The 15,175-nt window shown below is 40.1% G+C and overlaps 1 protein-coding gene and 2 non-coding genes across 5 annotated transcripts in view; 1 reads left to right on the forward strand and 2 right to left on the reverse strand.

Moving 5' to 3' along the window:
• Positions 1-15,175, forward strand: part of znf385c (zinc finger protein 385C) — a 165,288-nt gene that overhangs the window by 128,773 nt on the left and 21,340 nt on the right. For all 3 annotated transcript variants that reach the window (XM_077494978.1, XM_077494974.1, XM_077494988.1), the window contains one exon: positions 5,758-5,868. In XM_077494978.1, coding sequence (XP_077351104.1) covers positions 5,758-5,868 — 111 coding nt within the window. The remainder of the gene's footprint in view (positions 1-5,757; positions 5,869-15,175) is intronic.
• Positions 12,931-13,002, reverse strand: trnat-cgu (transfer RNA threonine (anticodon CGU)). Its single transcript has one exon. It is a non-coding gene; the product is annotated as a tRNA-Thr (tRNA).
• Positions 14,594-14,665, reverse strand: trnat-cgu (transfer RNA threonine (anticodon CGU)). The gene has a single exon. It is a non-coding gene; the product is annotated as a tRNA-Thr (tRNA).

The raw sequence follows: 15,175 nt of genomic DNA on the forward strand, positions 1-15,175 counted from the left end.
TAATATCGGTATTAATTAGTGATATCGGTCGGTAACTTGACGGGAGTGTGGGGTCTTTTTCTGGCTTTAATAAAAGTTTAATTGCTGCTATATTCATATCTTGACGTATATCACCTTTACTTTTAATTTCAGTTACTACTCTTAGAAATAATGGAGCAAACATTAACCAGAAATGTTTAAAAAATATAGCCGGAAAGCCGTCTGGACCAGGTGCTCTGCCATTAGGCATACTGTCTAAAGCACGATACAACTCATCTATAGTAAGCGGGGTATCGAGAATATCTTTATGTTCAATAGATAACTGAGGTATATTTAAGCTGTTTAGGAATTCCTCAATATATTCAGGGTTAGGTCTATTAATTTCTGTGTATAGATTTCGATAATAGTTATAAAAAATATGGTTAATTTCTTCTGGTGATTGTGTGCATTCACCATTTATATCTTTAATAGCCGTTATAAGAGATTTTTCCCGATTCCGTTGAAGTTGATTTGCCAGGAATTTACCTGATTTATTATTATGTTCAAAATTATTATATCTCAACTGTTGTATTATAAACTCTGTCTTTTTAGATAACATGTTATCTAACTGTATTTTTATATTCTGTAGTTCTATCCATATTTGATTATTTGGGTTTAATACATATTCATCCGTTAGTTGTTTAATTTTATCTTCCAGGTATTTTTCTAATTTTTGATCCTGTTTCTTTTTATAAGTTGAATATGATATAATTTTCCCTCTAATTACCGCTTTCCCTGCTTCCCAGAGAAGAGATGGAGATATATTTGGAGAGTCATTTATTTCCAAAAAATCTGCCCACTCCCTTCTAATAATTTTATCAAACTCTACGTCTTTCAGTAATGAGATGTTAAAACGCCATATCGGGGGAGGTTTAAAGGTAGAGTCAATTTGTAGAGTGAGGGAGACTGGTGCATGATCACTTATAATTATAGAATGTATTTTTATAGCAGTTTTATCAACAATAGAATTATTTGTAAGGAAAAAATCAATTCTTGAGAATGATCGGTGCACAGCAGAGAAGAAAGTAAATTCCTTCTTAGTTGGGTTTTGAAGTCTCCAGCCATCGCTGAGGCCAGAATCCTCCATATATTCATCTATTACTTTAGCGGATCGTAATCGCCTTGTATATATCGTATTATTAGAACGATCTATTAACGGGTTCAAGACCGTGTTAAAATCACCTCCAATAATAATAGTAGAATTTGTTGCTAAATCGAGTAACCGAGAGAAAAATTCATGGAAAAAATCAGGGTCATCATTATTTGGGGCATATAAATTACCAATTGTATATACTTTATTAAATATAGTTACCTGGATAATAATATATCGGCCCTCTAAATCTGTTACTATATTATTTAGAGTAAAGAATAAATTCTTATGTATAAGTATAGAGACACCTCTTTGTCTACTATTATAGGAGGCAGAGTAAACTTGACTAAAATTTTTATCTATAAATAATTTTTCTTCTGATTTTTGTAAGTGGGTTTCTTGTAGGAGACAAATATCTGCCTTAAATTTTGAGAGATGGTCTAAAATTTTTATTCTTTTTGCCTGGGAGCGAGCGCCACACACATTCCAGGAGACCAGAACTAATTTCTGCATACAAGCAATATAGACTCAGTCTTATGTATACATCTATATAAGCTGCTTATTAATATTAACATATTGTAGGATAGCAAAAGAGTAATTAGGCAATTTATATAATTTATATAAAGAGAGAGATAGCAAGTAGATAAGTATAATAGTGAAGAAACGTGGGGGGAAGTGAGTGTGAAGGAAATCTGTGGGGGATTCAACATAACAATACACCAGTAAATGGTGACCTAAGCGAGATTATTATTATTATTATTAATTTATTTTTTTTAAGAATATATTTCTATATTATTATTATTATTATTATTATTATTATTATTATTATTACTATATAGCCTATGCATAATATAAATTCATATTCTATTTCGTAACCCATTATCCATACATATACATATACATACATATACATATACATATATATACATATATACACATATACATACACATACATATACATATACATACGTCAAATAATCACACAATGCTCAGCTCTACCAATTGTCAGTTAGAACAGCCAAGGGGTCGAGGTTGGGTTTCGGAATAGCTGGCCGTCGATATATAATTTATCAACGACCATCGAAGTCCGTTTACCCTCCTGTCTATTTTGTTTCATTATAGGAAACAGTACTTTTCGCCGCTCGTTTATCTCTCTTGGGAATTGATCATTCATCCCGAAAGATGTCCCTTTGAGCTCCCGTCCTTTACTTTTTACCAATTCTTTATGTTTAAAATGTTCGAACTTAGCAATAATAGGACGGGGCTTATTGCCCTTACGAGCTCCGAGCCTGTGTACACGGTGAAAAGAGATATTATTTACCGTCTCCTGTGGGATCTTTAGCGATGATGTCATGAATTTTTTTATCTCACCCTCTGGATTATCTGGAGAATTTTCGGATATACCTGAGAATATTAGATTTTCCCGCATACTACGGGATTGAACATCTAAGACCGTTTCCTTTAGCATTTTATTTTCCTTTTTAATCGTCTCCAACTCGGCTGTGACAGCGACGAGAGAGGAGCGTAGCTCGGAGTTATCGCATTGGAGATCGCTTACCTGTTGGCTAACGAATTCCAAACTTGCCTTTAATTCTTTGACGTCCTCGCGGATAAGACAGAGGACGTCAAGTTTTTTATTTATGGAATCCAGCATACTCACCGATACGTCGGCGGTTGCTAAATCGTCCGTGTCTGTTGACGAGTCATTTTTCCTTTTTTTTTTCGAAGGATTATCCCGACTAGCCGCAGGCTCATCCATCGCGCAGCTATAAAAATGATCGTCAATAAAACGTTCGAGGTCGTCCACACTGGATAATATTTCCGATCTTTCTTAGAAAAGAAAAAAATCGAATTTATCTAATCATTAAATTCGGGTTTAATTAGAAATATAAAGCTAATTCTATTTTAGCAGCAGAGCGCCGCCATGTTAGATTTTCCCAGTCTCGCTACCGGTCACGCGATAGTCACAGCAAATGTAGTTCCTCCTAGGTGTGATTCAGACTCCTGACGCCTGTCACCTTCTTCTTTCCTCTCACAAGCTTTTACGAGCTTTTTTTTTTTTTTTTACTAGCTTCTCCCGCTAGCCACTGTTGTTAGCCACTCTAGCCTATGGCTCCGACTAACTCCAGTTAGCCGCTCTTGTTAGCGGCTCCAGCTAAATCCAGTTCACTCAGTCTTTTGGAGTTGCTAGCTGGGATTCACGCCGGCTGCCAAGTCGCCGTCCCTCGCCGAGATGCTCGCTCACCCACGTAAAATAAGAATTGGTGGTAAATTGACTGCTTTTTATATAGCTCTTTAATTACACCATATGGTGCCCAAAACACAATTTTAAGCCTCACATTCACACACCAGTGGTCGGCTACTGCCATGCAAGGCACTGCCATGCCCACTTCAGGGACAATCAGGGTTCCGTGTCTTACTCAAGGACACTTTGACATGGTCACCTGGGGTGAGGAATGAACCCACAACCTCACAGATGAGAGATGACCACTCAACCACTGAGCCATGCCATAACAGAAGCTTTTGCATGTTGGTCTTGTAAACTCAAGATTATCAGATTTATTTATTTTTTTTTCTATCCACGTCAAGATTTTACACAAGACATGTTAACCTCTCCTTCAAACAGAAGGTGCTCAATCTGCTCAGGGTCCGGGCCTTGTAAACCAATATCAAGGGTCTGAATCTCTGAACCCTGTCATACCAACAAATATGGTTTGAAATTCAACAGATTTATGGAATTTTCATTCCATCCATCCATCCATCCATCCATCCATCCATCCATCCATCCATCCATCCATCCATGAACTCCTCCACTTGGGGCAGGATCTCATCCCCGACCCGGAGATGACGCGCCACCCTTTTCCGACTAAGGACCATGGTCTCGGATTTGGAGGTGCTGATCTTCATCCCAACCGCTTCACACTCGGCTGCGAACCGCTCCAGTGAGAGTTGGAGATCACGGCTTGATGAAGCCAACAGCACCACATCATCTGCAAAAGGCAGAGATGCAATGCTGAGGCCACCAAACCGGAACCCCTCAACACCTCGGCTGCGCCTAGAAATTCTGTCCATAAAAGTTCTGAACAGAATCGGTGACAAAGGGCAACCTTGGCGGAGTCCAACCCTCACTGGAAACGAATCCGACTTACTGCCGGCAATGCGGACCAAACTCTGGCAACGGTTGTACAGGGACCGAACAGCCCATATCAGGGTGCGCCGTACTCCCGAAGCACCCCCAACAGGACTCCTGAGGGACACGGTCGAACGCCTTCTCCAAATCCACAAAACACGTGTGGACTAGTTGAGTGAACTCCCACGCACCCTCGAGGATCCTGCTGAGGGTGTAGAGCTGGTCCACTGTTCCACGGCCAGAATGAAAACCACACTGCTCCTCCTGAATCCAAGATTCGGCTTCCCGACAGACCCTCCTCTCCAGCACCCCCGAATAGACTTTACCAGGGAGGCTGAGGAGTGTGATCCCTCTGTAGTTGGAACACACCCTCCGGTCCCCCTTCTTGAAAAGGGGGACCACCACCCCGGTCTGCCAATCCAGAGCCACTGTCCCCGATGTCCACGCGATGTTGTAGAGGCGTGTCAACCACCCGAAGGCGGAGGGAGGCGACCCTCTTGTCCACCGTCTAATTTTCAATCCACCTCATGATTTCACACGAGACTATAGCAAATCTCACAGTTGCTAATAGATGTTGCAGCCAAGTACAGTAAACTGAGGCGCATGTGTCATTGTTTGTCACCTGAACATGTGTTATTTGGAATCCAACGCTTGGCATTGTTATCATGATTTCATATGAGACCTCAGCCGATATCTCCTGCAACTATAACGAGTGTTGTTCAATTTGGGATCTGTCTTGTAAACTGAAACTCATGGGTCCAAATCCACTTTGTGTATTTAGATGAGAAAACCTGAGCTTATTGTGTTTTGAAATTTGACTATTTTTTTGTCAATCCACATTATGATATCACGTGAGACCTCAGCAAATCTCACTTTATGCTAGTATACCCGGTGGACCAGTGGTCAGTTGTTGGTCTTGTAAACCAAAGCTGACAGGTCTGAACACCATCCGCGCCCTCGAATAAGCGGAGTGCGGCTGGAAAATCAACCTGGCATTTTCATTAGGATTTCACGCAAGACCTCAGCAAATCTGCTAAGGACAGGTTGTAGGACGTTGTAGTGGTGAGGCGTATTTTAGGCTTTTGTAATCCAGATCATGATTTCATGTGAGACTTTTCAGTCGTCATACTAACTGTTGTGGTTTTCAGGTGGAAAGATGTTGGTCTTGTTGACTAAACATCATCTAAATGCTATTTCGTCATCAATGTGTTTTGGGAATTTTGAAATCCATATCATGATTTCACACGAGAGCTTACCTACACTATATTTCTGACAGTAGCGGTCGGAACATTAACTGACGATCTGAATCCTGACTGTCCCTTTGGATATGCAAACTTGAACTTCACAGTTTGGATTCCTAGCAAAATGTTTGAAAGTTCTGCAGTCATTTCAGGCCAGACTTCAGATGTCTCTCCTGTTACTGTACATACGGGCATGATGACAGAGGCTTTGTAGCATTAATAAGTCGTAAGTCGTCCAAGTTCTTATATAGATTGTTTAACTGATTATTCTCTTTCAGATGGACCCCGTGCAGAAGGCGGTGATCAATCACACCTTTGGCGTCCCGCAGCCCCTCAAGAAGAAGCAGATCATCTCCTGCAATATTTGCCACCTGCGCTTTAACTCCACGGTATGGAAACATTTTCTTTTACTTGCATTTGCCATGGGACAATGAGAACAAATCAACATTTAACATGCAATAGCTGAACTTCCTTGCCTCAGGGAAGCACACTTGTTTGTCTTTCTGCTTCCTAACAGTCCACAACTTGCACTGTGACTTCTTGTAAATATAAAAATTCTGTGTGTGTTATCAGACCTTGTTTTGTGTGTTGTTTTGGCACGAGGGATTAGACAGCAGGGAGGGCCTCCGTTTATCAGCCACGAGCAGAAACAATCAGCAGGCTCAGCAGGAAGCGTTCGCGCACACACGCACGCACACGCAAGCAGACTCACACACACAGTGATTCACATGTCGCAGGTCGTTTCATACATATGCACATAGACAAACTGGCAGACATCAGTGACAAAATCTTCAGAAGAAGAAGAAGAAGGTGCAACATTTTCTGCTGGTTCAACTCCAAAATCCCCCACAGGCCCTTGAAGAAGAGACTTAGTATTTTGATGCCGTTTGTGTGTAGTTTAGGTATGTAAAGTTTGTTGGACGCTGGTTCCAGGCAGCAAACAGATACGGACTACAACATTTAGGTGTATTCACGCAAAGTGGTGAGTCGTTGCTTTCGTAAAACATAAATCTGTTTGTCCCTTCGTGGAGCCACACTCCATTTATCTTCCAGGTCTAGAAGCCATTTCTCAGTTATTGCAAGAAACAATCTGCATTTAAGCATTGCTGTCAGGTGTGGTGAAAATGAAAGTTGTAAGGCGTTGATTGGCAAACTGAAGATCAAGGATTCTATCCCAGTCTGTGACTGTCCGCACTAGTGATGGGCATTACAGTTCTTTTAGGTGAACTGAATCACTAGAATCAGTTCATTTAAAAGAACCGTTTAAAAGATTCGTTCACCGAATCGTTGACGCTAGCTTCTGATTGGTCGTTCGCGAAGACTGACGGCATGAGCGTGGCTGCTCTCAAATGAACAGAGAAGAGAACTAATCACTTCAAGAAGTGACCCGTTCACTCACGTTCACTGAAAAGATTTGTTCTAAAGAACGAGTCGGTCGTGACCGACACAACACTAGTCCTCACCTCTTTTGATGAACTTGACGCTAACCTCGCCATCTTGTGGAGCCTCACTTCATTTATTTTCCAGGTCTCCTAGTTACTTATGATTGCAACAATCTGTGAATGAGAATTGTTGTCAGGTGTTGTGGACAAGTATTAAGGTGTTGGTTAAGTTCAGGGGTCACCAGCCTTTTTGAAGCTGAGAGCTACTTCTTGAGTACTGATCAATGCAAAAGGCTACCAGTTTGATAGACACTTTTGAAAAAAAACAAAAAAAAACAAAAAAAACTACCAAACTAAATTAGTTTCTCACTTAGCAGGCAACATGTTTGGAGGAAATTGGTTATCGTTTTTATGTAATCCTGTTAACCAACAATGATCGACACAATACTCTCACAAGTGGACTTGGTGCAATATGCGAACGTCACTCGTATACCAATGATCACGGATTTCACTTCCGACTGTGCCAAGCATTTATTCGTTAGCAGGCTACTTGGAAAAATTGTTTTGTTTTGTTTTTTTTTAAATAATTTTATGAGTCCCCCTTCCATTCCCAATGTTTTTGCAATATCGAAAAGCATCCTTTTGGACCAGGTACTGGAAATGGTGGATGGATACCACAAAATGATGACAAAAACGTGACAAATGATGACTTTCAACAAGCATCATAAATAAGTTACATTTTTTTCTCCAGAAATTCTCCAGGTTGCTTTATTTAATTGCAATATCTTCAAGAAAATAGTATTTCCAAATGTGGTGGATAAATGGACACTTGACCTCTGCGCCTGTCAACTGCAGTTCACAGCTGTTTAGTCTTACGGGCCGAACCGAAACTGGGATTTGAAAACCGTTAAAGCCGATCGGTTCAACAGTTTCGGTTCGGCCCGTCTGCGTTCCGTTCGGTAGCTTTCACACAAGTTAACCCCCCCCCCCCCCCCCCCCCCCTTCCTGAGCGCTAATCCAATATGGCGGCGTCCATGGTTACAGAGCGCGTCCATGGTTACGGGGCGTGTCATGGCAATGCGTCATATCCTTCCAGCGACGCTGTAGCCAATCATATTGCAGCGGGGCGGGTACAGCCTCAGAACAGCTACCAGCTAGCATGCTACATCACACCATAAGCCGGAGGAGGCGTTTCGGCGCCGCCTTTGCAATTTGGACTTAGGACGGAAGGCGCGTGGGGTGGCGTGGAATCGGGATAGAATGGTGAATGGTTAAGTCTATTTACTTGCTTTTGAACTGTACCGCGAGGTAGCAGCAGTGTTTTATCATCCATGCTAAAGTTATTTTTAGCGCAATGCCGGCCGCCTGATTCTACTAAAAAAGCGAAAGTGCTATCAAGAACCTCAAAAAAGGAGAAAATCGTGCCACGGTTATATAGTCCCAGGAAAGAAGTGGAAGGAGTCGGCCGTGCTCACTTTTTGTTGACTTGCTAAAGTGCTCAGAGCACTGTAGTTGTTCACCAAGGGACATTATTCATCTTCTCTAATCCAACGCAAGCTTTCTGGTAAATAAAACGAGCGTCGGAAGGTGGAACGTCTGCAACTAAAGCGCATCTTGTTCGTTTTATTTGAAATCCAGTGTGGTGGTGTTTATAGAACGTGAATGAAGAGATGAGGTGCACATTTCGAAATCAGCTGAGCTCATTCACACATCATGTAGACACGACATTTTACTCTATCCATATTCCATATGACTTATGACACATCCCTGTCTTATGTTCATGAGATAAAACTTATTTAATAAATTCATCTTACATTTTTAATAGTATAATAATAATTTGATCTGAGAATAATTCAAAGATCAGTGTTTGAGCGAGTCTTTTACTACTTCTACTACTACTACTACTACTAATAATAATAATAATAATAATAATAATAATAATAGATTTTATTTATAACCCACTTTACATTTGTAAAATAAATCTCAATGTGCACAGTACAGGCAACGATAAAAGCAATGGAAGCACACAGTAAATAAAATGGTCAATTACAAATCTGAGTAAAACCATAAAAAATAAATAAAAATCAACCAGGAAAAGCTTTGTTAAACCTGTGCAGCTAAGGCACTTATAAGTGAAGAAAAACCTCATAGTACACCAACAAACAAAAATGAAAAGTTTTCATACAAAAATAATTATCTTAACTCTGTTTAGTCACAAATATACTTAGTGTGAAATCTGGGCTTATATAGTTGAACATAAAGCTGATATATTTGCAGGTAACCATGACTTTGTCAATTGTATGAATGGCAACAGAGGGACACACACAGGTTGCTTTAACCTTCAGTTATTTGTTGTGCCTGCCACTATATGCCACTGGCATGAATTGAATAATAATTTAAATGATAATACAATAATAATAATAGTAATAATATTAAATAAATAAATACATTTATTAATTAATTAGCTTATAGAATTATTAATTAATTTTTATATATATATATATATATATATATAGCTATCATTTTGACATTAGGTTTTTTTTCCGTCAATGCAGTGGTCCTCTTGGGCTTTTTAACATACATCTATTTGCATTTCGTTTGTTTTTGCTTCAGGACATAATCAGGCTTTGGTTATTTATAGCAACAAAGCTTGGCCATCAAAATAAAAACGCACGGTATCTTGTGAAACCAAGCCAAGTAGCATCACTTCATGTTTTGGCTGAAGACAATCGGTGTCAGTGTTTAGGGAGGAAGTGTCACCGGTTACGTGGAGACTCAGCTGGCGGCAGAATTGCTCGCATCGCTGCAATGTTTGAAGGCTTTTCACAGCACATTAGTCACAGCATGCTCGGCCGTGACAGCCACTTTATTTATAGGCCTCTTCATCATGCAAAGCATACGCGTTATTACATCCTACAAGCACTGCTGCTGCTGCTGATGTTGCCATTGAATTCCCAATTATTCAAATGCCCAAATAAGACTCGACTGCATGATATTTTACTTATGAGTAGGAGTGCACTGATCACAATTTTCTAGCTGATCACCAATCTTTAAAAAGTCTGACCTGCCGATTCCGATTTTTGACAATATTGACTTTTTTTCATCACCAACAAAATATACCTTCAATGTTGCAATCATGTTGTTGTAAAACATTGAATAATACAAGTGAAACAATCCAAATGGTTTCAACCGCACATGATGTAGTTCTCTCAAATACAATTTAAAAGCTTATAGTCATCTCATAGCAGAAGACGATAGTGGCAGACTTTCAGACCTCTGCGGAGAGAATCTGATTTCCCTCCACAGAGGTCAAGATTTGGTGGCCAAGATTTTTAACTCTTGTCATACACACGTATCAATACAGGGAGTCCTTGAGTTACGTTGTACGCGACCTACGTCGTTTCGACTTTAACGGCGCCCATGCCTCGTCCGTAACACCTTCTTTTTGTTAATTTCTCACAGTAATCACACCATTTGTCTTGTTGTTACTTCCAGCAACGGACGTTCATCGAGCAGCTCAGCTCGCCATCAGGCACGTCACATTTCCTTGTTTAAGTTTAAACTAGCTCCGCTCAGCCATTGTCAGCATTGAATGTCCTTGCGGAAACGCGAAATATTGGTTCCGTCTGCCCGTAAAATTTAGAGTCCATTTTAAGATTCTCTTATTTGTTTTTAAATCTCTAAATGGTCTTGCCCCACATTATCTCGCTGAGCTCTTGCACCCCTACGCCTCTGCCCGGTGCCTCAGATCAGCAGACCAGACACAATTGGAGGTACCAAGGACAAAGCGGAGGCTTAGAGTGGATCAAGCCTTTGCAGTTGCCAGTCCCTCCCTTTGGAACGACCTTCCACTAAATATTAGGCATTCTCCCTCTTTATCTACTTTTAAAACCCGTCTTAAAACCCATCTGTATTCTTCGGCTTTTGGCGCACCATGAGACTTAACCTTGTTTTGGTGTTTTGTGGTGTGTGCTGTATTTCATGTCATGAATTTGATGTTTATTTTATTTAGTTATGTATTCATTTATTCATTTATTTATGTTTGTATTTATTTATTTATTTACTCACCTACTTCTTATTAATTTATTGATGTAAACTTTATTTACTTATACATATACTTAAAATGTTTGTTTTGTTCTTGTTTTACATTTACAGCATATTGTATACAGCAATGCTTGTCTTTAAGTGCTTTATAAATAAAGTTGAGTTTATTCATGCAAGAGTGTACAGGAGCGTCTGACGCAGCTTCTGCCTGAAGGATTAAGCTTGACTGTAATGTTATTTTTTTTTAATGGCCAGCAGGTGGCAGCAAGTATAAGATCAGCCAGTGTCTCACTTTACGGTACATGTAAGTATAAGCGATGTGCGCATTAATGCTTTGGCCAGACGACAAGAAAACAGCCCGATTTTAGCCCGACCGACGTGTCGTGGACAAACGGGGCATGTCGTAAAGGATTTTGGGTTGTCTTGACGTAGCGTCGCCCGTGTAGTGTGACACGTTCAACGATTGGTCGCCTGTTGTCCGGGACGGTTCACGACCATCACGACGAAAGTCTAGCATGTTAAAATTTTTGCTCGTCTTGACGCACAATGTGACATACCTACGTCGTCGTCCGTTTGGTTCCACAGCATTGACCAATCGCGAGAGGGAGCGAAACGTCAATCACACACTGATCAGCACTTTATAGCTCTTTTTATTTGTTTGTTTGTTTGTTTGTTTTTGTTTGTTTGTTTGTTTTTTGTTTTTTTGTTTGTTTGTCCATCCATCCATCCATCCCCTGGATGTCTCATGGGATGGGGCCAGACAAGTGCAACCCGAACAAAAAAAAAAAAAAAAAAGAACAAAAAAAAAAAAAGAACAAAAAAAAAAAAAACGGCGTACGGCGACGTGAATAGAGGACTAAAAAAAATATTGTGACTGTCGTTCTAATAATTTCAAATATTTGGGCATATGTTTAGGGATGGGCACATATTTAGTGAGGATTGATCACATTTTCATTGAAGTCGGGCCAGGCCTGGCCACCTAAATTATCACCTGCCTCGCATGAGGGTTTTTTTTTTTCCCATCGAAGGACTTGTTCGGAGTGAATGCGCGTATCCAATGCACTGTACTAAAAACAAGTCAAATGTGAATAAATATTTAAGCGGTATAGAAATTACTCAAACGCAATATATTTCCGTGTTTGATAAAATAATAAAAAAAGATTTCAAATCATTTGATAAAATAATAAAACAAGATGTCATCTCCAAATTAATAAACAAAATAGGCTATATTACCCCGACACATCTAAATATATTTACAAACAGTAGTAATTGAATCTAAATCATATTTTAAATTTAAAACACCAACCAGGGAGAGCGAGCAATGCGCTCATGTTTATGGAGAGTGGCGCGGTCGGATTGCGCTCCTTTCACGCAAACGTGTCCTGACTTTTTTTCTTTCTTTTTTTCTTCCGCCTCCCCGACACCAGTGCAGACGCAGAAATCTTGTCAGAACAGCATGCGATGATCGGGTGGTGTCTTGTAGGTTTCAGACTTGTAGTGTGACAACACGTCCGGTCCACGACAATGAGCGAATTTATCGGGTAATGTGACAGCTCGACTGTCGTGAAAGACAAAAAAATCGCGTAGTCTGAGCTCGGCATAAGTTTGCGCTTGAGTTGGGATAAAAAAACGAGGCTACCAACTACCCGATCAATTTGAATGGCGGAGATTAGAGTGGTGACAATCTTTGCGTAACTGTGCACTTTAAAGCTTGCTAGTCAACTTCAACTTAATAAACAACAACTTTCCAACGGTTGAAACTTTACTATCAGAGCTCATTCCATTGGATCCAATTCATTTTCAATGACCGTTTGGTAATTTCGCCTACCCACAATGCACCACGCCGCTACCCATAATGCACCTTGAATTACTCATAATGCACCTGGATTTCGAGATGCGCACATCGCTTATTACATCTTGTGATTTGGTCACAGCATTAAGGAATTATATTTTGGATTTGCATTAAATGATCCCAACACTTAAAGATGATGATCCTATTCAACTCCAACGCTTGACATCAATCAAAGGTACAGACAGGAATTGAACCCATGATCTTCGGTTTACGAGACCGACACCTTACCACTTGGCTACTGTACCTGTCAGCGCACCTTCCATTTTCCTGAGGTCTCATGTGATATGACCAGGGTAACGAACCCATGGGCTTCACTTTACAGTACATAATCAGAATTACTTCTGAGCTGCATCTGTTCGAAGCAGTCAAGATATGAGGTCTTCCATTACGACTTGAAAGCAAATGAGCTTTTGGATTGCAAGTAGGGTCAAAATTTTTGGGTTACAAGAACAATGCCTTATGATTTGATTACAGTATTGTTTGGATTTGTATTAAATGATCTCAACACAAAAAGAAAACAAACCTGTTCAACTCCAACTACTCACATGATTCAAAGGTACAGACGGGATTTGAATCCATGATCTTTGGCTTACGAGAGCAACGCATTACCACTTGTCCACTGCACCTCACAGTAGAACTTACATTTTCCTGAGGTCTCACGTAGGCTGCACTTTACGATCGCCTATCCATGGTCAAGATTTGTTGAGGTCTTCCATAACGACGCTTGGAAACAAAAATTAGCTTTTTGATTCCAAATGAAAGGTAAACATATGGTAAAATTAATGTTTTGGGGGTTTACAAGAACAATGCCATAGGTCTCAAACTCAGGTCCTTGAGGGCCTCAATCCTACATGTGTTGGAGTTTTCCCTGCTCCAACACACCTGAATCAAATGATCAGGATCATTATCAGGTTTCTGCAGAGCTTGCTGATGAAGTGATTCTTTGAATCAGGAGTGTTAAAGGTGGGAAAGATCTGAAACATGCAGGACTGAGGACCTTGAGGACCACAGCTTGAGACTCGTGCTTTAGAAGTTGGTCACAGACTCAAGGAACTATGCCAAGAATCTAAGGAGACAAACATAATGACCGCCAAATCGTAACATATTCCATTCAAAGGTACAAATGGGGTTTCAACTCATGATCTTTGGTTTACAAGACCAACAGCTTACCACTTGGCAACTGTACCTGTTTCACAGCAGTGAGATTTCAAGATTTGTTGCGGTCTTCCATAACGACGCTTGGAAACAGCTTTTGGATTCCAAATTTAAGGCAAATATAGGGTAAAATCGCTTTTTGGGGGGGGGTTACAACAAAAATACCTTAGAAGAGGGGTGGGCAAACTCGTTCCTCGAAGGCCAAATGGGGTTGGTGCCCTTGATCTTTGGCTTGTAAGACCGATGCCTTCCCGCTTTCTCACTGTACCTGTGACCGACATGAACCCATATATACACATATTACTACTTTACCATTGCCCCAAAAAGTACATTAAGGACCTATGACTACACTCAATGAAACAATCCTAAAAAGCTACAAGACATTACTTTTCATCCATGGGTTTGAACCCATGATCTCCGGTTTATAAGACCGATGTCTTACCACTTGGCTACTGCACCTGCAGGTTGTTGTACTGAGGTTTCTCAAAACATTATGGTCAGCTTTCAAAGAAGCAAATCCATCCAACTTTTTCAATGTGACAGAATTTTCAGTCCCGTTTACTGGAAGCACACATTATTACTTGTACTTTACCACTGTACCTGCTCCAATAAGAGGATTGAGGAACTACATTATATGAAGACTTAATGAAAACAAGCTCCAAGTCATTACACATCAGTTAAAGGTACAGATGGGATTTGAACCCATGATCTCTGGTTTACGAGACCAACGCCTTACCACTTGGTCACTGTACCTGTTCCAAAGAGGAAAGATTCACTGAGGTTTCCTGAAATAATATGATCAGTTTGCAACCAGTTAAATTCTAAATTGCTACAACTAGGGCTGTTCAATTTTGCCTAGCAAAAAAATCCCGTTTATTTTCACTCAAATCCGATTTTCCCATAATAATTATGATTTATTTGTAAAATAAAAATAATGACAAAAAGTGTCAATGTGATTTAAACTTAATTTGCCTTTATTTGAACTCAAAGTGCCAGTGAATTTAACTCTGTTAATACACACACAACAAACAATCCCTTGGGATTTTGGGATTAAGACCATTTTATACAACAGACTTCAGCTCTGTTCTTATTTAAACAAATAATGAAAGAAGAAATTTCATATACCATTTGAAAATGCGGGAAGTGTGTAAACTACGCGCAAACTATGCATGAACTATGCGTGAACTCGTCGTGCCAGTTCGTGTCAATGTGGACACGAATGGTCACGCATTCATGAACTCGTCGTGAACTATGCGTGAACAG

Source organism: Festucalex cinctus, chromosome 1 (genome assembly GCF_051991245.1).
Source record: "Festucalex cinctus isolate MCC-2025b chromosome 1, RoL_Fcin_1.0, whole genome shotgun sequence".
NCBI classification, from domain to species: domain Eukaryota; kingdom Metazoa; phylum Chordata; class Actinopteri; order Syngnathiformes; family Syngnathidae; genus Festucalex; species Festucalex cinctus.